The 21,137-nt window shown below is 39.2% G+C and overlaps 1 protein-coding gene and 1 pseudogene across 2 annotated transcripts in view; one reads left to right on the forward strand and one right to left on the reverse strand.

Annotated features, from left to right (window-relative positions):
• The window catches only part of EFCAB13 (EF-hand calcium binding domain 13), a 112,753-nt gene that overhangs the window by 64,011 nt on the left and 27,605 nt on the right, over positions 1-21,137 (forward strand). For both annotated transcript variants that reach the window (XM_042917168.1, XM_042917169.1), the window contains exon 15: positions 3,611-3,685. In XM_042917168.1, the coding sequence (XP_042773102.1) occupies positions 3,611-3,685 (75 nt within the window). The remainder of the gene's footprint in view (positions 1-3,610; positions 3,686-21,137) is intronic.
• On the reverse strand, positions 5,861-5,987 carry LOC122207521 (annotated as a pseudogene).

Genomic DNA, 21,137 nt, shown 5'->3' on the forward strand with positions numbered 1-21,137 from the left:
TGAAAACTGGGTTGACACATGTGAAAAGATGGTCACTTTGCTATTTTTTTCCCTCAGAATAATGACTTTATTTTTTTGATTAGAAAAAAGTCCATTAAAATGAAGTCAATACAGAAAAATACTCAAAAGCGCAACAAAACACACAAAATCCCATGATCCAGAAATATCCAGTATTAACAGTCTTTCCAGACATTTTTTTCCTATAGGCAAAAGTACAAACAAAAAGAAAGTAGAGTTTGTGGTTTTGCTTTCTGACAAGGAAGAGGTCAGGACAGAAGTCATTAAATGGGACAAACGACTCTTTATTATGCCAAAGCCTATAATTCATAAGGAAGGTACTAGTTTTGAGTATCTATACCCTTATAACTTAGCAGCATCTTTTCTAAAGAGAAAGGGTGGTTGTGAGATAGACAAGTGTGTGGGGCTATCGATGAAATAAGAATGGCCATGAAGAGTATGTGAAGAGTACAGGAAGAGTATGTGAACTTTTATTACAATATATTTCTTATTTTGTGTGTATTAAAATTTTTCCATAATGAAAAGCAAAAAAGGAATAGAACAAATGTAAGTTATGTGCCTTACGTGAGAAAATAAGACTTTGTTAAAAGACATTATAGAATACCTAAATAAATTGGAATATATCCCATATTAATGGACTCAGAGACCCCCAAGTCTGCCAATTCTCATAATTAATTTACTTATCTAAAGCAATTCTAATAAAACCCTGACTTTTTTGATGAATTGATTCTAATATTTGTATGCATAAACAAAGATCAAGAGTAGCTAAAACACTCTTGAGGAAGAAAAACGTGGATAGGGTGTATGAGTGGTGTTGGAGGGATCTTGCTACCCTGGATATTAAGACTCATTATAAAGTTACAGTAAGTAAAACAGTGTGAAAATGGCACAGGGATAGAGAAATTGACTGATAGGACAGGATAAGTAACTTCCAAATGTATCTACACACATATAAGGAAACATATATAATGAGGTGGCAGATTACTGGGGGGGAGGGGAAGCACCAGTTAATAAATGGTGCTGGAATAATTAATTATTCAAATGTAAAAAATAGAATTGGATCCCTACCTATATATCATATTCAGTAATGATTTCCAGATACGAACACTAAAATTCTCTTTAGAGAAAGAAGAAAAATTTTCTGACTTAGAGTTACAAGGAATTATTTTTAAGATACAAAATCACTAACCAGAAAAGAAAAGATTTATACATTTGACTACATTAAAAATAAGAACTTCTCTTTATTAAAAGGTAATACAAACAGAATGAAAATACAAGCCACAAATGTAGCAAAGATTATTATTAAAAAAAATTTTTTTTAATGTTTATTTATTTTTGAGAGAGAGAGAGGTGCAGAGTATGAGATGGGGAGGAGCAGAGAGAGAGGGAGACAGAATCTGAAGCAGGCTCCAGGCTCCCAGCTGTCAGCACAGAGCCCTAAGCGGGGCTTGAACTCATGAATTGTGAGATCATGACCTGAGCCAAAGTTGGATGCTTAACCGACTGGGCCACCCAGGCATTCCAGAGTAAAGATTATTTGTAACACTCATAACAGCAAAAGATCATTGTGGAGAATAAATAGAAAACCCCTATAAATTAACAACCCAAGAGAAAAATGGCCAAATTACAAGAACAGCCATTGCCAGATGAAGAAACATAAGTTGCTAATAATCATATGAAGTCTTTTTATACATCATAGTAATCAGGGAAATGCAAAATTTAGGTCACAATGAAATACCTTTTGATGCTGACCAAACTGGCAAAAATTAAGGTCTGTTAATTTAATTGTTGGTAAATAAGGCAAAAGTGGTGAAAGAACTTTGAAAAACATTATGTAGTATTCTGTAAGGTTTTCATACTTCATGGCTTAGAAAATCCATTTTTTAGTGATACATCCCAGAAAATCTCTGCACTGATGTGCAAGGAGACATGTTAAAAGTGCTCATAGCAGCTCTGATCCTAATAGAAAAAGGAAGGAAGGAAGGGAGGAAGGAAGGAAGGAAGGAAGGAAGGAAGGAAGGAACAAAAAGAAACAACATGATCGGTGATAGAATGTATAAATAAATTGTGGTATTTACCACTGATGCATGATGAAATACTGATAATGTGTACGTTAGTGAAAATGAACTATAGCAATATACTATATGGATGGTTCTTGGAAATATATTGAATGAAAAAAGCAAGTCTAGGTTGCTATAGTGTGATTATTTTTATAGAGCTGTAAAACAAAATTAAGGAATATTTTGTTTATCCTGTGTAAAATTTTATGTAAAAAAGCAAGACCTTGGTTAATTTTAAAAAATTGAGCAATGTTCTCTCTGTAGAGAAGCAGTAGAATAGAATGGGGGAAGCACAGACGCAGATGCAGTGGTGTTAATAATGTTCTTCAACTGTGAGGGAGAGGAAGGGGGAAAAATGTTACAGAGAGGGAGTGAGGCAAACCATAAGGACTCTTAAATACTGAGAACAAACTGAGGGTTGATGGGGGTGGGGGAGAGGGGAAAGTGGCTGATGGGCATTGAGGAGGGCACTTGTTGGGATGAGTACTGGGTGTTGTATGGAAACCAATTTGACAATAAACTATATTAAAAAATAATAAAAATAAAAAGTAATTTTGTCCTTAAAACAATAATGTTCTTCAAATGGGAGGTGGGTTCAGTGGTTCAGCTAAAACATTTGTGTATCAAATAGACATTATCAAAAATAGGGAATCTATTGCTTTAGAAAGTTATATGTTCCTGTTAGTGAATGTAAATCTTCATTAACTCTAACATTCGCCTAGAATTTTTCAAAGTCTCATTTTTTTCAAGTCTTTAAATATTTGGTTAAGAATACAAAGTAATTTGGTGCTCCTTAAAGTAAACTTCTCAAAGATTCTTTATCTTGGAAATAGGCAATAGGCTGTGCCTTATCTTTTATAGATTAGAATTGGAATTTGATTTTTTTAGTGGGATAAACAAAGGAGTAGTGTTATCAAAAGCTCATCCTATTTATATAAAACCTTTATATGCGGCCTTAGAAAATTCTTAGAAATCTTTATCCATTCTAATATTGGGATATTATATATAATCAAAGAAAGACATTTTCTAAGTATAGAATGACTATTAAAATGTTTAATAGTTTCAAAAGCATACTGGAATAAAGATAACAATGTGAATGGTAGCCTGAGGTGGGAGAAACCAGAGGTCAAGAAAGCTCACTTCTAATCTCTGATCTTGTATTTCCTTTTGTGACCTGGGGAAAAAAATCATGATATCATGTCTAAGTATTTTTTAAAATGTATAAAATAATACACTAATTCTTTACCGACATATCTTTGAGTCGTTGTCAGGCCAAGACAAGATAATGTAAGTTAAAATTAAAAATGTTGTATGCTTGTAACTAGAAAGATTTTGATTAACTTTCCTGGCATTTTTCAGTTTTACTTTCTCCTTGTGTGTTGAATTGCTTTTTCCTCTTAGAACCATATATTTTTAGTGGTATTAGCTGATGGCTATAATCATGTTATCTCCCTATAATTTATTTTACATAATTCTATAGTTGTCATAATTAACATTTGAAGATATTGAAGAAAATATTCTTTTCTCCTTAGAAACGAAAAAAGTGAATTTTAAAGATTTCATTGATACAATGATGACCAATACGGAACGCTTCTCTGAAAAATTATGTAAGAACATCACATTTTGTGCTTTTATTTACTTTTTCAAGTTTATTTATTTATTTTGAGAGACAGAGAAAGAGCAGGGGCAGGGCAGAGAGAGAGAAAGGGAGAGAGAGAGAATCCCAAGAAGACTCCACACTGTCAGTTACAGAGCCCAGTGCACAGTTCGATCTCACAAACCATGAGATCGTGACCTGAGCGGAACTCAAGAGTTGGACACACTTACCCGACTGAGCCACCCACCCCAACATATATTGTGCTTTTAGTGGACCAACTGGTGTGACAAACTTTAGAAGAGTGTAGCAGACTAGAAGAGGTAGTCATCCTGTAGATCATCAGCCAAACAGATGCCTGGCTTACTGCTGATGTTTGGTTTCAATCTTCTCTGTTAATGATTTCTAAATCTCGAGCACTTCCATGTGCAAATGAATTGAAAGTTTTTACGAGCTTCCTGTTTATCCTCACACTTACTATAAAGAGCTAGAACCGTGTATATAAAATTCCTTTTCGGAAGATGTAAAACGTCTTCCCAATTTGGGGAAGTGATGCCATCTAGTGACTAGCGCTGAGTACTCATATGCAGAATTTCCTCTTTCATTTGTTTATATATTTTTTTCCATCTTCCAATTTATTCAGTAATATTTCCTGAGCCATTGTTATATATGCTTTCTGTTAAGCTGATGAGCTGTTAAGATGAGAAAGACAGTCTTGGCCACTCAGAAGCTCACTGTAAAGAAATACAAGGTCCTATATGTATATTTTAAATGGAGTGAAGCTAGTTTAAAAATTGAAGCGAAAAGTAGCATTTTGTTATTTTGTGCTTAGCTGTTGGGTAATAGTGCATTTTAAGTAACAGTTATTTTACCTTACACTAGAAATCAATTTAATTTGCTTTCTATTCAAGGTGGAACATAATAGATTAATTGGATGAAGAGATTATTTGCATTGTTAGTCACTTCATTTATCCTGGGAATTTTAGTTTCATGGAGATAAAAAGTTTTTGTTTTTGTTTTTAAACATTTTTATTATTTTTGAGAGACAGAGAGAGATAGAGCACGAGCCGGGGAGGGGCAGAAAGAGACAGAAACACAGAATCTAAGCAGACCCTAGGCTCTGAGCTTGTCAGCACAGAGCCCGACGTGGGGCTCAAACTCACAAACAGCGAGGTCGTGACCCAAGCTGAAGTAGGATGCTTAACCAACTGATCCACCCAGGCACCCCGAGTTAAAAAGTTTTATTAGCACAGAGTTGTATAGTATATTATCTTACTCGTATCTATAGTTAAATTTCCTTTCTTGTTGTTAAATATTGCACATTTATATTCACTGCTTTCCTTTTTTCTTCATCTGGCTGCTCATTTCTTCACCAGACAGCTTATTGGTTCTGTATACCTCATTGGGACCTTCTATCCATTTATCCCTCAACTTTGTCCTTACCCACCAGTCTCCCTGTTTTCACTTTTCTTCCTTATCCACTTGAAAATCACTGGTCTGTGTACCTCGAATACCCTACAGTATTCAGTACCCTAAATTGCCCTTTGGTTGCACCTGTCTTACAAAACTCCCAACCCTGGCTTTTCCTCGTGGCTGACATCATTTCTAGAGAAAATTATATAGCTCAGCAGATTGAACACTTTGAAATCTTGACCATCAGTGTCTGGTGGCCCTCAGCACTACCTAGGAATTATGTGATTCCCACCCTCTCCCAGTTAGTTTATTCTTTTACTCTCTGAAATAACTAATTAACAGTCTCCATTCTCTCAAACTTCCATTCCTACTCCAACCTTAGCCCTTCTCACATTTAGCAGATAATGTAGCCTTTAAAAGGAAAATAGAAGCCTGTCACTATTTTGAGGACGTTAAGATATTTCCCAATATTTTCTCCTAAAAGTTTTTAAGTATTTCTTTTTCATAGTTAAGTCTTTAATTCACCTGAAATTGATTTTTATGTTTAGAGTGAAATTGGGATCCAATTTAATTTTTTTCCATAAAGATATTAGCTGGTGACAGTTTTATATTAATTCTTTGAGATTTATGTATTATATAAATTGATTTGGAACCTGACACTCACACATGATGGCCTTGGGATTTAGGTTATCACTGGAGATTTTATTCCTTCTATTCATACCTCTGGCAGAGAACAGGCTTTCTTCTTGAATTCCTAAAAAGGTGACTAAAGTGTTTTTATTAATAATTTTCAGATGGAAAGATTTTCCGGGGCCCTGTCTTTTTTGGGAAAAGTTTTCAATTAGCAATAATCGCGCCTCGGATAAACCTCATTGGCTATGATACTGCCACTGTGCAAAGCTGGGCCCTGTCTTTTTTTTGTTTGTTTGTTTTGTATTAAAATTTTTTTTTAATGTTTATTTATTTTTGAGAGAGCAAGAGACAAAGTGCGAGCAGCAGATAGGCAGAGAGAGAGGGAGACACAGAATCCGAAACAGGCTCCAGGTTCTGAGCTGTCAGCACAGAGCCCAATGGGGGACTCGAACTCACAAACTGAGAGATCGTGACCTTAGTTGAAGTCGACGCTTAACTGACTGAGCTACCCAGGCCCTGGTGTTAAGTACGCACCTCTATAATTCTAGACTTGTCTGTATCAAGTAATAACAATAATACTTATTATATTACTCACATTTATTGAGGGTTTACTATGTGCCAGTACTGTTCTAAATAATTTTTATTTATTAACTCACTTAATTCTCACATCAACTCTATTATTTTTATTTTATGGATGGGAAAACCACAGCACAGAGGTTAAAGAAGTCACATAGCTAGTATGTGGTAGAATTAAGATTAGAACTCGGGTAGAGTGGTGCCTGGTTGGTTCAGTCAGTTGAGTGTCCGACTTTTGATTTTAGCTCAGGTCATGACCGCAGCGTTGTGAGATGGAGCCCCACATCAGGCTCTGTGCTGGGCATGGATCCTGCTTAAGATTCTGTCCTGAGAGGCCCTTTGTCAGCTTGGCAGAGTGGTGCCACCCCAGAACCCGGGTGTGTGGAGTGGGATCCTTTAAGACGTTGGGGTTTGAATCCCAGCTGAGTGCCTGGGAGGTGCAGGAGACTGTGGAGCGGGACAAACTGACCAGATCGTGCCTGTGCTGTGCTGTGAGGGCTGCCTGAACAGGGTGGTTTGGTCTAGGGAGGAGAAACTGCGATGATGCCATTTTCCTCCAATCACCAACATGGTGGGGCTTCAGGGAACAGGACAGCAGGCCCCCAGTGGAGGTTGGACTGCTTACACCAAACCCTGCCTCACCATGCCTGGCAACTGCATATCTGCTGGAGGGAGAATTGACCCTTACCCAACCAGAGGGTCCCTCCTCCAGACCAGCACAACCACTGGTTCCAGGGCACCATCGGACAACGGTCCGGCAGTTTTTCATTTTCTGATTTGATTTTTGGAAATACATATTTTCTTTTCTTGTCTTTTCTCCTTCTTCTTCTTCCTTCCCTTCTCTATTCTGGTTGTTCATTTGTTTAAGCAGGCATTTTTAATCTATGCATTTTACACCTCTTCTGTATCTCCTCCTTCTTTATTTTTCTCTCTCTCTCTAGATTAAGCCATATAGTTTCTCTGATTCTCTGCCTGCTCAATTTTTTTTTCTCCTTCCCTGCCTCTGTCATTTCCCTCTTTCTATGGGATAAGGCTTCTTCCACCCCCTCCCCTTTTTAATTTTTTCCAGGGTTACTTCAATGAACAAATCAAAGCACGCCTGGTGGAAAGTCCAAACCACCAGTGCGAGTAGGGGTATAAAGCAACCAGAGTCACAACAACAGAGAGCATGTGACACACTCCAAAAACACCTCCTGAAGGGTCAGGCCCTGGATAGTATATGACCCCTTTTTAACATAGTAGTACTCACAGGGGCAGGACACATAACAAACTATTAAAACACGTAAAAGACAGAAAACTAGACAAAATGACTAGACAGAAGAATTCTCAAAAATTCTAGGAAGAAATGACAGCCAGAAAAGTTGCTCAAAACAGATATAAACAATATATCTAAACAAGAATTTGGAATAATAGTCATAAGACTAAGAGCTGGGCTTGAAAAAACTATAGAAGACAGCAGAGAATCTATTGCTGCAGAGATCAAGGACACAAGAGATAGTCATGATGAATTAAGAAATGCAGTAAATGAGATGCAAAATAAACTAGATGCAGAGACAGCAAGGATGAAGGAGCAGAGGGAAGAATAAGTGAAATAGAAGATAACATGGAAAATGATGAAGCTGAAAAAGAGAGAGAGAGGAAAATATTAGACCACGAGGGGAGAATTAGAGACCTAAGTGATTCAATGAGATATAATAATATCTGTATCATAGGAATTCCAGAAGGAGAAGAAAGAGACAGGGGCAGAAGGTTTGTTTCACCAAATTATAGTTGAGAGCTTCCCTAATCTGGGGGAGGAAGCAGACATCCAAGTCCAGGAGGCCCAGAGAATTCCCTTCAGAATTAACAGAAACAGGTCAGCCCCAAGGCATGTCATAGTGAAATTGGCAAAATACAAAGATAAAGAGAGAATTCTGAAAGCAGCTAGGGACAAACGGGCCTTAACCTACAAGGGCAGACACACAAGGGTAGTAGCAGACCTGTCCACTGAAACTTGGCAGGCCAGAAGGGAGTAGCTGGAAATATTCAATGTGCTGAATAGGAAAAATATGCAGCCAGGAATCCTTTATCCATCAAGGCTGTCATTCAGAGTGAAAGGAGAGATCAAGGCTTTTCCAGACAAACAAAAACTGAAGGAATTCATGACCACTAAACCAACCCTGCAGGCACTCTGTGAGTGGAATGCTGCAAAGACTACAAAGGACCAGAGACATTGCCACAATCATGAAACCTACAGATAACACAATGACACTAAATCCATATCTTTCAGTCATAACTCTGAATGTAAATGGGCTAAATGCCCCAATCAAAAGGCATAAGGTATCAAAATGGATAAAAAACCAAGTTCCATCTATATGCTGTCTACAAGACACTCATTTTAGACCTGAGGACACCTGAAAATTGGAAGTGAGGGGATGGAGAACCATATATCATGCTACTGGAAGTCAAAAGAAAGCTGGAATAGCCATACTTATATGAGACAAACTAGATTTTAAAGTAAAGACGGTAGCAAATGATAAAGAAGGGCATTATTGTCATAATTAAGGGGCCTATCCATCAAGAAGAGATAACAATCGTAAATGTTTATGCCCCCAACTTGGTAGAACCCAAATTTATAAATTAATCACAAACATAAGCAATCTTACTGATAATAATACGGTAATTGTAGATGACTTTATTTTTTTTCAATATATGAAATTTATTGTCAAATTAGTTTCCATACAACACCCAGTGCTGATCCCAAAAGGTGCCCTCCTCAGTACCCATCACCTACCCTCCCCTCCCTCCCACCCCCCATCAACCCTCAGTTTGGTCTCAGTTTTTAAGAGTCTCTTATGCTTTGGCTCTCTCCCACTCTAACCTCTTTTTTTTTTTTTTTTTCTCCTTCCCCTCCCCCATGGGTTTCTGTTAAGTTTCTTAGGATCCACGTAAGAGTAAAACCATATGGTATCTGTCTTTCTCTGTATGGCTTATTTCACTTAGCATCACACTCTCCAGTTCCATCCACGTTGCTACAAAGGGCCATATTTCATTCTTTCTCATTGTCACGTTGTATTCCATTGTGTCTATAAACCACAATTTCTTTATCCATTCATCAGTTGATGGACATTTAGGCTCTTTCCATAATTCGGCTATTGTTGAGAGTGCTGCTATAAACATTGGGGTACAAGTGCCCCTATGCATCAGTACTCCTGTATCCCTTGGGTAAATTCCTAGCAGTGCAATGCTGGGTCATAGGGTAGGTCTATTTTTAATTTTCTGAGGAACCTCCACACTGCTTTCCAGAGTGGCTGCACCAGTTTGCATTCCCACCAACAGTGCAAGAGGGTTCCCGTTTCTCCACATCCTCTCCAGCATCTATAGTCTCCTGATTTGTTCATTTTGGCCACTCTGACTGGCGTGAGGTGATATCTAAGTGTGGTTTTGATTTGTATTTCCCTGATGAGGAGCGACATTGAGCATCTTTTCATGTGCCTGTTGGCCATCTGGATGTCTTCTTTAGAGAAGTGTCTATTCATGTTTTCTGCCCATTTCTTCACTGGGTTATTTGTTTTTCAGGTGTGGAGTTTGGTGAGCTCTTTATAGATTTTGGATACTAACCCTTTGTCCGATATGTCATTTGCAAATATCTTTTCCCATTCTGTTGGTTGCCTTTTAGTTTTGTTGGTTGTTTCCTATGCTGTGCAGAAGCTTTTTATCTTCATAAGGTCCCAGTAGTTCATTTTTGCTTTTAATTCCCTTGCCTTTGGGGATGTGTCAAGTAAGAAATTGCTACGACTGAGGTCAGAGAGGTCTTTTCCTGCTTTCTCCTCTAGGGTTTTGATGGTTTCCTGTCTCACATTCAGGTCCTTTATCCATTTTGAGTTTATTTTTGTGAATGGTGTGAGAAAGTGGTCTAGTTTCAACCTTCTGCATGTTGCTGTCCAGTTCTCCCAGCACCATTTGTTAAAGAGACTGTCTTTTTTCCATTGGATGTTCTTTCCTGCTTTGTCAAAGATGAGTTGGCCATCCTTTTGTGGGTCTAGTTCTGGGGTTTCTATTCTATTCCATTGGTCTATGTGTCTGTTTTTGTGCCAATACCATGCTGTCTTGATGATTATAGCTTTGTAGTAGAGGCTAAAGTCTGGGATTGTGATGCCTCCTGCTTTGGTCTTCTTCAAAATTACTTTGGCTATTCGGGGCCTTTTGTGGTTCCATATGAATTTTAGGATTGCTTGTTCTAGTTTCGAGAAGAATGCTGGTGCAATTTTGATTGGGATTGCATTGAATGTGTAGATAGCTTTGGGTAGTATTGACATTTTGACAATATTTATTCTTCCAATCCATGAGCACGGAATGTTTTTCCATTTCTTTATATCTTCTTCAATTTCCTTCATAAGCTTTCTATAATTTTCAGCTTACAGATCTTTTACATCTTTGGTTAGATTTATCCCTAGGTATTTTATGCTTCTTGGTGCCATTGTGAATGGGATCAGTTTCTTTATTTGTCTTTCTGTTGCTTCATTATTAGTATATAAGAATGCAACTGATTTCTGTACATTGATTTTGTATCCTGCAACTTTGCTGAATTCATGTATCAGTTCTAGCAGACTTTTGGTGGAGTCTATCGGATTTTCCATGTATAATAACATGTCTTCTGCAAAAAGTAAAAGCTTAACTTCATCTTTGCCAATTTTGATGCCTTTGATTTCCTTTTGTTGTCTGATTGCTGATGCTAGAACTTCCAACACTGTGTTAAACAACAGCGGTGAGAGTGGACATCCCTGTCGTGTTCCTGATCTCAGGGAAAAAGCTCTCAGTTTTTCCCCTTTGAGGATGATGTTAGCTGTGGGCTTTTCATAGATGGCTTTTATGATGTTTAAGTATGTTCCTTCTATCCCGACTTTCTCGAGGGTTTTTATTAGGAAAGGATGCTGAATTTTGTCAAATGCCTTTTCTGCATCGATTGACAGGATCATATGGTTCTTCTCTTTTCTTTTATTAATGTGATGTATCACATTGATTGATTTGCGAATGTTGAACCAGCCCTGCAGCCCAGGAATGAATCCCACTTGATCATGGTGAATAATTCTTTTTAGAAGCTGTTGAATTCGATTTGCTAGTATCTTATTGAGAATTTTTGCATCCATATTCATCAGGGATATTGGCCTATAGTTCTCTTTTATTACTGGGTCTCTGTCTGGTTTAGGAATCAAAGTAATACTGGCTTCATAGAATGAGTCTGGAAGTTTTCCTTCCCTTTCCATTTTTTGGAATAGCTTGAGAAGGATAGGTATTATCTCTGCTTTAAATGTCTGGTAGAACTCCCCTGTGAAGCCATCTGGTCCTGGACTCTTATTTGTTGGGAGATTTTTGATAACTGATTCAATGTCGTCACTGGTTATGGGTCTGTTCAAGCTTTCTATTTCCTCCTGATTGAGTTTTGGAAGTGTGTGGGTGTTTAGGAATTTGTCCATTTCTTCCAGGTTGTCCAGTTTGTTGGCATATAATTTTTCATAGTATTCCCTGATAATTGCTTGTATCTCTGAGGGATTGGTTGTAATAATTCCGTTTTCATTCATGATTTTATCTATTTGGGTCTTCTCCCTTTTCTTTTTGAGAAGCCTGGCTAGAAGTTTCTCAATTTTGTTTATTTTTTCAAAAAACCAAGTCTTGGTTTCATTGATCTGCTCTACAGGTTTTTAGATTCTGTATTGTTTATTTCTGCTCTGATCTTTATTATTTCTCTTCTTCTTCTGGGTTTAGGCTGTCTTTGCTGTTCTGCTTCTATTTCCTTTAGGGGTGCTGTTAGATTTTGTATTTGGGATTTTTCTTGTTTCTTGAGATAGGCCTGGATTGCAATGTATTTTCCTCTCAGGACTGCCTTCGCTGCATCCCAAAGCGTTTGGATTGTTGTATTTTCATTTTCGTTTGTTTCCATATATTTTTTAATTTCTTCCCTAATTGCCTGGTTGACCCACACATTCTTTAGTAGGGTGTTCTTTAACCTCCATGCTTTTGGAGGTTTTCCAGACTTTTTCCTGTGGCTGATTTCAAGCTTCATAGCATTGTGGTCTGAAAGTATGCATGGTATGATTTCAATTCTTGTATACTTATGAAGGGCTGTTTTGTGACCCAGTATGTGATCTATCTTGGAGAATGTTCCATGTGCACTCGAGAAGAAAGTATATTCTTTTGCTTTGGGATGCAGAGCTCTAAATATATCTGTCAAGTCCATCTGATCCAATGTATCATTCAGGGCCCTTGTTTCTTTTTTTTTTTTTTTTTTTTTTTTTTTTTTTTTTTTTTTTTCCGACGTTTATTTATTTTTGGGACAGAGAGAGACAGAGCATGAACAGGGGAGGGACAGAGAGAGAGGGAGACACAGAATCGGAAACAGGCTCCAGGCTCTGAGCCATCAGCCCAGAGCCCGACGCGGGGCTCGAACTCACGGACCGCGAGATCGTGACCTGGCTGAAGTCGGACGCTTAACCGACTGCGCCACCCAGGCGCCCCAGGGCCCTTGTTTCTTTATTGACCGTGTGTCTAGATGATCTATCCATTTCTGTAAGTGGAGTGTTAAAAGTCCCCTGCAATTACCACATTCTTATCAATAAGGTTGCTTATGTTTGTGAGCAATTGTTGTATATATTTGGGGGCTCCCATATTGGGCGCATAGACATTTATAATTGTTAGCTCTTCCTGATGGATAGACCCTGTAATTATTATATCATGCCCTTCTTCATCTCTTGTTACAGCCTTTAATTTAAAGTCTAGTTTGTCTGATATAAGTATGGCTATTCCAGCTTTCTTTTGACTTCCAGTGGCATGATAAATACTTCTCCATCCCCTCACTCTCAATCTGAAGGTGTCCTCAGGTCTAAAATGAGTCTCTTGTAGAAAGCAAATAGATGGGTCTTGTTTTTTTATCCATTCTGATACCCTGTGTCTTTTGGTTGGTGCATTTAGTCCATTTACATTCAGTGTTATTATAGAAAGATATGGGTTTAGAGTCATTGTGATGTCTGTAGGTTTCATGTTTGTAGCGATGTCTCTGGTACTTTGTCTCACAGGATCCCCCTTAGGATCTCTTGTAGGGCTGGTTTAGTGGTGACGAATTCCTTCAGTTTTTGTTTGTTTGGGAAGACCTTTATCTCTCCTTCTATTCTAAATGACAGACTTGCTGGATAAAGGATTCTCGACTGCATATTTTTTCTGTTCATCACATTGAAGATCTCCTGCCATTCCTTTCTGGCCTGCCAAGTTTCAGAAGAGAGATCGGTCACAAGTCTTATAGGTCTCCCTTTATATTAAGAGCATGTTTATACCTAGCTGCTTCCAGAATTTTCTCTTTATCCTTGTATTTTGCCAGTTTCACTATGATATGTCACGTAGAAGATCGATTCAAGTTACGTCTGAAGGGAGTTCTCTGTGCCTCTTGGATTTCAATGCCTTTTTCCTTCCCCAGATAGGGAAGTTCTCAGCTATGATTTCTTCAAGTACACCTTCAGCACCTTTCCCTTTCTCTTCCTCCTCTGGAATACCAATTATGCGTAGATTATTTCTCTTTAGTGCATCACTTAGTTCTCTAATTTTCCCCTCATGCTCCTGGATTTTTTAAATCTTTTTCTCAGCTTCCTCTTTTTCCATAATTTTATCTTCTAGTTCACCTATTCTCTCCTCTGCCTCTTCAATCCGAGCCATGGTTGTTTTCATTTTATTTTGCAGCTCATTTATAGCATTTTTTAGCTCCTCCTGGCTGTTCCTTAGTCCCTTGATCTCTGTAGCAGTAGATTCTCTGCTGTCCTCTATACTGTTTTCAAGCCCAGCAATTAATTTTATGACTATTATTGTATATTCACTTTCTGTTATATTGTTTAAATCCTTTTTGATCAGTTCGTTAGCTGTCGTTATTTCCTGGAGATTCTTTTGAGGGGAATTCTTCCGTTTCGTCATTTTGGATAGTCCCTGGAGTGGTGTGGACTTGCAGGGCACTTCCCCTGTGCTGTCTTGAATAACTTGCGTTGGTGGGTGGGGCCGCAGTCAAACCTGATGTCTGCCCCCAGCCCACCGCTGGGGCCACAGTCACACTGGTGTGTACCTTCTCTTCCCCTCTCCTAGGGGCGGGATTCACTGTGGGGTGGCGTGGCCCACCTGGGGTACTTGCACACTGCCAGGCTTATGGTGCTGGGGATCTGGAATATTAGCTGTGGTGGATCAGCAAGGTGCACAGGGGCAGGAGGGGCAGGCTCAGTTTGTTTATCCTTCTGTGATGGGCTTTGGGAGGGGCTCTGCGGCACCCAGAGGGAGTCAGACCCGCCGCCGGTGGGATGGATCCGCAGAAGCACAACGTTAGATGTTTGTGTGGTGCAAGCAAATTCCCTGGCAGGAACTGGTTCCCTTTGGGATTTTGGCTGGGGGATGGGCAAGGGAGATGGCGCTGGCGAGTGCCTTTGTTCCCCACCAAAATGAGCTTTGTCGTCCGGGGCTCAACAACTCTTGCTCCCGTTGTCCTCCAGCCTTCCCGCTCTCTGAGCAGAGCTGTTAACTTATAACCTTCCAGATGTTAAGTCCCGCTTGCTGTCTGAACACACTCCGTCCAGCCCCTCTGCTTTTGCAAGCCAGTCTCGGGGCCTCTGCTCGGCCAGCAGGCTGCCCCTCCGCCCCTACTCCCTCCCGCCAGTCTGTAGCACGCACCGCCTCTCCGCCCTTCCTACCCTCTTCCATGGTCCTCTCGTCTACGCTTGGCTCCAGAGACTCCGTTCTGCTAGTCTTCTGGCAGTTTTCTGGGTTATTTAGGCTGGTGTAGGTGGAATCTAAATGATCAGCAGGATGCGGTGAGCCCAGCGTCCTCCTACGCCGCCATCTTCCCTGTAGATGACTTTAATACTCCACTTACAGTAATGGAGAGATGACCTAGGCAGAAAATTAATAAAGAAACAACGGTCTTGAATGATACACTGGACCAGATGGCCTTGACATATATATTCAGAACTTTTTATCCAAAAGCAGCAGAATACACATTCTTCTCGAGTGCACATGGAACATGCTCCAAAATAGATCACATACTGGGTCATAAAGCAGCCCTAAATAAATATAAAAGGATTGAGATCATACCATGCATATTTTCAGATCACAATGCTATGAAACTTGAAATCAACCACAAGACAAAATTTGGAAAGCCTTCTAATGCATGGAGGTTAAAGAACATCCTACTAAAGAATCAGTGGGTCAATTAGGCAGTTAAAGAAGAAATTTAAAAATACATGGAAGCAAATGAAAATGAAAATATAACATTCCCAACCCTTTGGGATGCAGCAAAGGCAGTCCTAAGAGGAAAATACACTGCAATCCAGGCCTATCTCAAGAAACAAGAAAAATCCCGGGGCGCCTGGGTGGCGCAGTCGGTTAAGCGTCCGACTTCAGCCCGGGTCACGATCTCGCGGTCCGTGAGTTCGAGCCCCGCGTCAGGCTCTGGGCTGATGGCTTGGAGCCTGGAGCCTGTTTCCGATTCTGTGTCTCCCTCTCTCTCTGCCCCTCCCCCGTTCATGCTCTGTCTCTCTCTGTCCCAAAAATAAATACAAAAAAAACGTTGAAAAAAAAAAAATTAAAAGAAACAAGAAAAATCCCAAATACAGAATCTACCCTCACACCTAAAGGAACTAGAAGCAGAGCAGCAAAGAAACCCCAAAGCCAGCAGAAGAAGAGAAATAATAAAGATTAGAGCAGAACTAAACAATATGGAATCCAAAAAAACCCAAAAAACAAAAAACACAGTAGAATAGATCAATTAATCTAAGAGGTGGTTTTTGGAAACAATAAACAAAATTGATAAAACCCTAGCCAGACTTCTCAAAAAGAAAAGAGAGAGAACCCAAATAGATAAAATCACAGATGAAAGAGGAAAGATCACAACCAACACCACAGAAATACAAACAATTATTAGAGAATACTGTGAAAAATTATATGCCAACAAACTGGACAATCTGTAAGAAATTGGACAAATTCCTAGACGCCCACACACTACCAAAACTCAAACTGGAAGAAATAGAAAATTTGAACAGACCCACAATCAGTGAAGAAATTGAATCAGTTATCGAAAATATCCCAACAAATGAGTCGCAACAAATGGGCCAGATGGCTACCCAAGGGACTTCTACCAGACATTTAAAGCAGAGTTAGTACCTATTCTTCTCAAGCTGTTTCAAACAATAGAAATGGAACGAAGGCTTCTGGACTAATTCTATGTAGCCAGCATTACCTCGATTCCCAAGCCAGACAGAGACCCCACTAAAAAGGAGAATTACAGGCCAATATCCCCGATGAACATGGATGCAAAAATTCTCAACAAGATACTAGCAAATTGAATTCAACAGTATATTAAAAGAATTATTAACCATGATCAAGTGGGATTCATTCCTGGGCTGCAGGACTGGTTCACTATTCGCAAATCAATCAATGTGGTATATCACATCGATAGAAGAAAGGATAAGAACAATATGATCCTGTCAATAGATGCAGAAAAAGCATCTGACAAAATACAGCATCATTAGTAAAAACCCTCCAGAAAGTTGGGATAGAAGGAACATATCTTAACATCATCAAATCTACATATGAAAAGCCCAAGCTAATATCATCCTCAATGGGGAAAAACTGAGAGTTTACCCCCTGAGATCAGGAATACAACAGGGATGTCTACTCTCACCACTGTTGTTTAATACAGTGTTGAAAGTCCTAGCCTCAGCAATCAGACAACAAAAGGAAATAAAAGGCATCCAAATTGGCAAAGAAGTCAAACTTTCATTTTTTGCAGATGACATGATACTCTACATGGAAAACTCAAAAGACTCCACCAAAAAACTTCTAGAACTGATACATGAATTCAGCAAAGTCGCAGGATATAAAACCAATGTACGGAAATTGGTTGCATTTCTATACACCAAGAATGAAGCAATAGTAAGAGAAGTCAAAGAATCGATCCCATTTACAATTGTATCAAGAACCATAAAATACCTAGGAATAAGTTTAACCAAAGAGGTAAAAGATCTGTATGCTGAAAACTGTAGAAAACTTATGAAAGAAATTGAAGAAGACACAAAGAAATGGAAAGGCATTCCAGGCTCATGGATTGGAAGAAAAAATATTGTTAAAATGTGGTTAGTACCCAAAGCAATCTACACATTCAGTGTAATCCACTCAAAATTGCACCAGCATTCTTCTCAGAGCTAGAACAAACAATCTTTCAATTTGTAGGGAACCACACAAGACCCCGAATACCCAAAGTAATGTTGAACAGGAAAACCAAAGTAGGAAGCATCACAATCCCAGACTTCAGCCTCTACTACAAAGCTGTAATCATCAAGACAGTATGGTATTGGCACAAAAATAGGCACATAGACCAGTGGAATAGAATACAGAACCCAGAATTGGACCCACAAATTTATGGCCAACTAATCTTTGATGAAGCAGGGAAGAGTATCCAAGGAAAAAAAGAAAGTCTCTTTAGCAAATGGTGCTGGAAGAACTGTACAGTAACATGCAGAAGAATGAAACTGGACCACTCTCTCACACCATACACAAAAATAAACTCAAAGTGGACGAAGGGCCTAAATGTGAGACAGGAAACCATCAAAACTCTAGAGGGGAAAACAGTCAACAACCTCTTTGACCTCAGCCACAGCAACTTCTTACTTGATACGTCTCTGAAGGCAAGGGAGATAAAAACAAAAATGAACTATTGGGACCTCATCAAGATAAAAAGTTTCTGCACAGCAAAGGAAACAATCAACAAAACTAAAAGGCAACTGATCGAATGGAAGACGATATTTACAAATGACATATCAGATAAAGGGTTAGTATCCAAAATCTATAAAGAACTTACCAAGCTCAACACCCGACAAACAAACCAGTGAAGAAATGGACAGATGACATGAGCAGACACTTTTCCAAAGAAGACATCCAGATGGCCAGCAGACACATGAAAAGATGCTCAACATCGCTCATCATTAGGGAAATACAAATCAAAACCACACTGAGATACCACCTCACACAGGTCAGAGTGGCTAAAATTAACAACTCAGGAAACAACAGATGTTGGTGAGGATGTGGAGAAATGGGAGCCCTCTTGCACTTTTGGTGGGAGTGCAAACTGGTGCAGCCTCCCTGGAAAACAGTGTAGAGGTTCCTCAAGAAATTAAAAATAGAATTACCCTACAACCCAGCAATAGCACTACTAGGAATTTATCCAAAGGATGCAGGAGTGCTGATTCATAGGGGCACGTGTACCCCAATGTTTATAATAGCACTATCAACAATAGCCACATTATGGAAAGAGCCAATGTCCATCCACTGATGAATGGATAAAAAAGATGTGATACACACACACACACACACACCCACACACCAGAATACTACCGGCAATGAGAAAGAATGAAATCTTGCCATTTGCAACAACATGGATGGAACTGGAGGGTATTATGTTAAGTGAAATAAGTCAGAGCAAGAGAGATATCATGTTTTCACTCATATGTAGAATTTGAGAAACTTAACCGAAGACCATGAGGGAAGGGAAGAGGAAAAAAATAGTTTCAAACAAAGAGGGAGGAAGGCAAACCATAAGAGACTCCTGAATACAGAGAACAGACTGAGGATTGATGGGGAGACTGTGGGGGAGGGGAAAATGGGTGATGGGCATTGAGGAGGGTACTTGTTGGGATGAGTACTGGGTGTTGTATGTAAGCGATGAATCATGGGAATCTACTCTTAAAGCCAAGAGCACACTGTATGTTAGCTAACTTGACAATAAGTTATATTTTAAAAAAAAAGCATTCTCTCTCTCTCTCTGCCCCTCTCCCATATGCACACACTCTGTCTCTCTCTCAAAAAAAAAAGGCAACTCATGGGGCGCCTGGGTGGCTCAGTCAGTTAAGCATCTGACTGTTGATTTCGCCTCAGGTCATGATTTCACAGTTTGTGAGCTCAAGCCCTGCATCAGGATCCATGCAACGGTGAGAAGCCTGCTTGGGATTCCCTCTCTCTGCTCCTTCCGCATGCCCTCTCTCTCACAATTAATAAGTGCATTAATTTTTAAAAAAAGCAACTCAGAGCTTATGTTCTCTACTTATGCATTATACCATCTGACTGCCATGGCGTCAGCTCAGGCACACACACAATAATTCTTCCTCACTTCTGGCATCTGGTGATTTTCCTTTCTATTGAGCTTAGCACTCAGTTGTTTAGGCTGAAAAGTTAGGAGTCATTCTTGGTCTTTTTTTTCCTTATGGCCCTAGCTCCACCACTTCCACTTCCCTGATTCAATTCATCACCAAATATTATTTTTATTGATATTTTAACTCAGTATAGAGTGTGTTTTGCATTGGAAATTGAAGGGGAATCTGGCTATCGTCATTCTATATTGCCAGTTCTCTCTTTATAGGGGGCACCTGGGTGGCTCAGTCGGCTAAGCGTTCGACTTTGCCTCAGGTCATGATCATGCTGTTCATGAATCCTGTGTCAGGCTCTGTGCTGTTTGAGCTGTTTGAGCCCTGTGTCAGGCTCTGTGCTGACAGCTCAGAGCCTGGAACCTGCTTCAGATTCTGTGTCTCCCTCTTTCTCTGCCCCTCTCCAGCTCATGCTCTCTCTCTCTCTCTCTCTCTCTCTCTCTCTCTCTCTCTCTCAAAAATAAACATTCAAAAATAAAAAATAAAAACACTCATTCATGGGGTGCCTTGGTGGCTCCGTTGGTTGAGCATCCAACTCTCGATTTTGGCTCGGGTCATGGTCTCACAGTTTCGTGGGTTCAAGCCCTATGTTGGGCTCTGTGCTGACTGACAGCATGGAGCCTGCTGTCTCTCTGTCTCCCACTGTCTCTCTGTCCCTTCCCTGCTCTCATTCTCTCTGTCTCTCTCAAAATAGAAATAAAATAAACTTAAAAAAACCCACTCATTCAGGTTTTTGACCTTGACATTCCACCTTAGCTTTTTACAAAAGTTAAATCTCACTTTGTTAACTCCATTTGCCAATTTTCTATTTTCATCTTGTTTACCTCTATAGTTTTTTTTAACTCAAGTGTAATTAACATACAGTATTACATTAGTTTCAGGTGTGCAGCATAATGATTCAACCATTATTTTTAATTTAATATGTTTATTCTTCAAAATTCTTCTCCTTATGTTTTCTGTGACACCGTCATCTCATTTTTTCCCCACCTTATTGGCTCTTCCTTTTTTTTCTTTAAAATTGAGATATAATTGGCATATAACAATGTGTGAATTTAAGGTGTACAAAGTGTTGATTTGATACACTTATATATTGCAATACGATTACCACCATAGTGTTAACTAACAGCATCATCACATCACATAATGATCATTTCTTTTTTTGTGGTGAGAACACCAAGATTTATTCTCTTAGCAACATTCGAGTATATAATATAGTATTGCTAACTATAATCACAATGCTGTGCCTTAGATGCCCAGAACTTATTCATCTTCTAATTGTAAATTAGTACCCTTGACCAGCCTCTTCCTAGTTTCCTGGTAACCACCATTCTACTCTGTTTCTGAGTTCTGCTTTTTCAGATGTGAGACCTTATAGTATTTGTCTTTCTCTGATTTATCTTACCAAGCATAGTGCTTGTCACTCTTTTGTCCCTAATGTTAGGATTTCCTTCTTTCTCATAACGGAATAATATTCCATTGTAGACCTAGCTCTTTTTTGGTCTTGTTTTCTGGCTCCTTCTTTTCTGACTGGATTTTATATTAGCATGATCCCAGGATCCATTCTGAGTCCCATTCTCTAAGCCTCTTCCCGAATCATCTTATTGCTTTAAATAATATTGCTGTTCTTTTGACTCCCCATGTATC

The sequence above is a fragment of the Panthera leo genome, chromosome E1, assembly GCF_018350215.1.
Source record: "Panthera leo isolate Ple1 chromosome E1, P.leo_Ple1_pat1.1, whole genome shotgun sequence".
Taxonomy (NCBI): Eukaryota; Metazoa; Chordata; class Mammalia; order Carnivora; family Felidae; genus Panthera; species Panthera leo.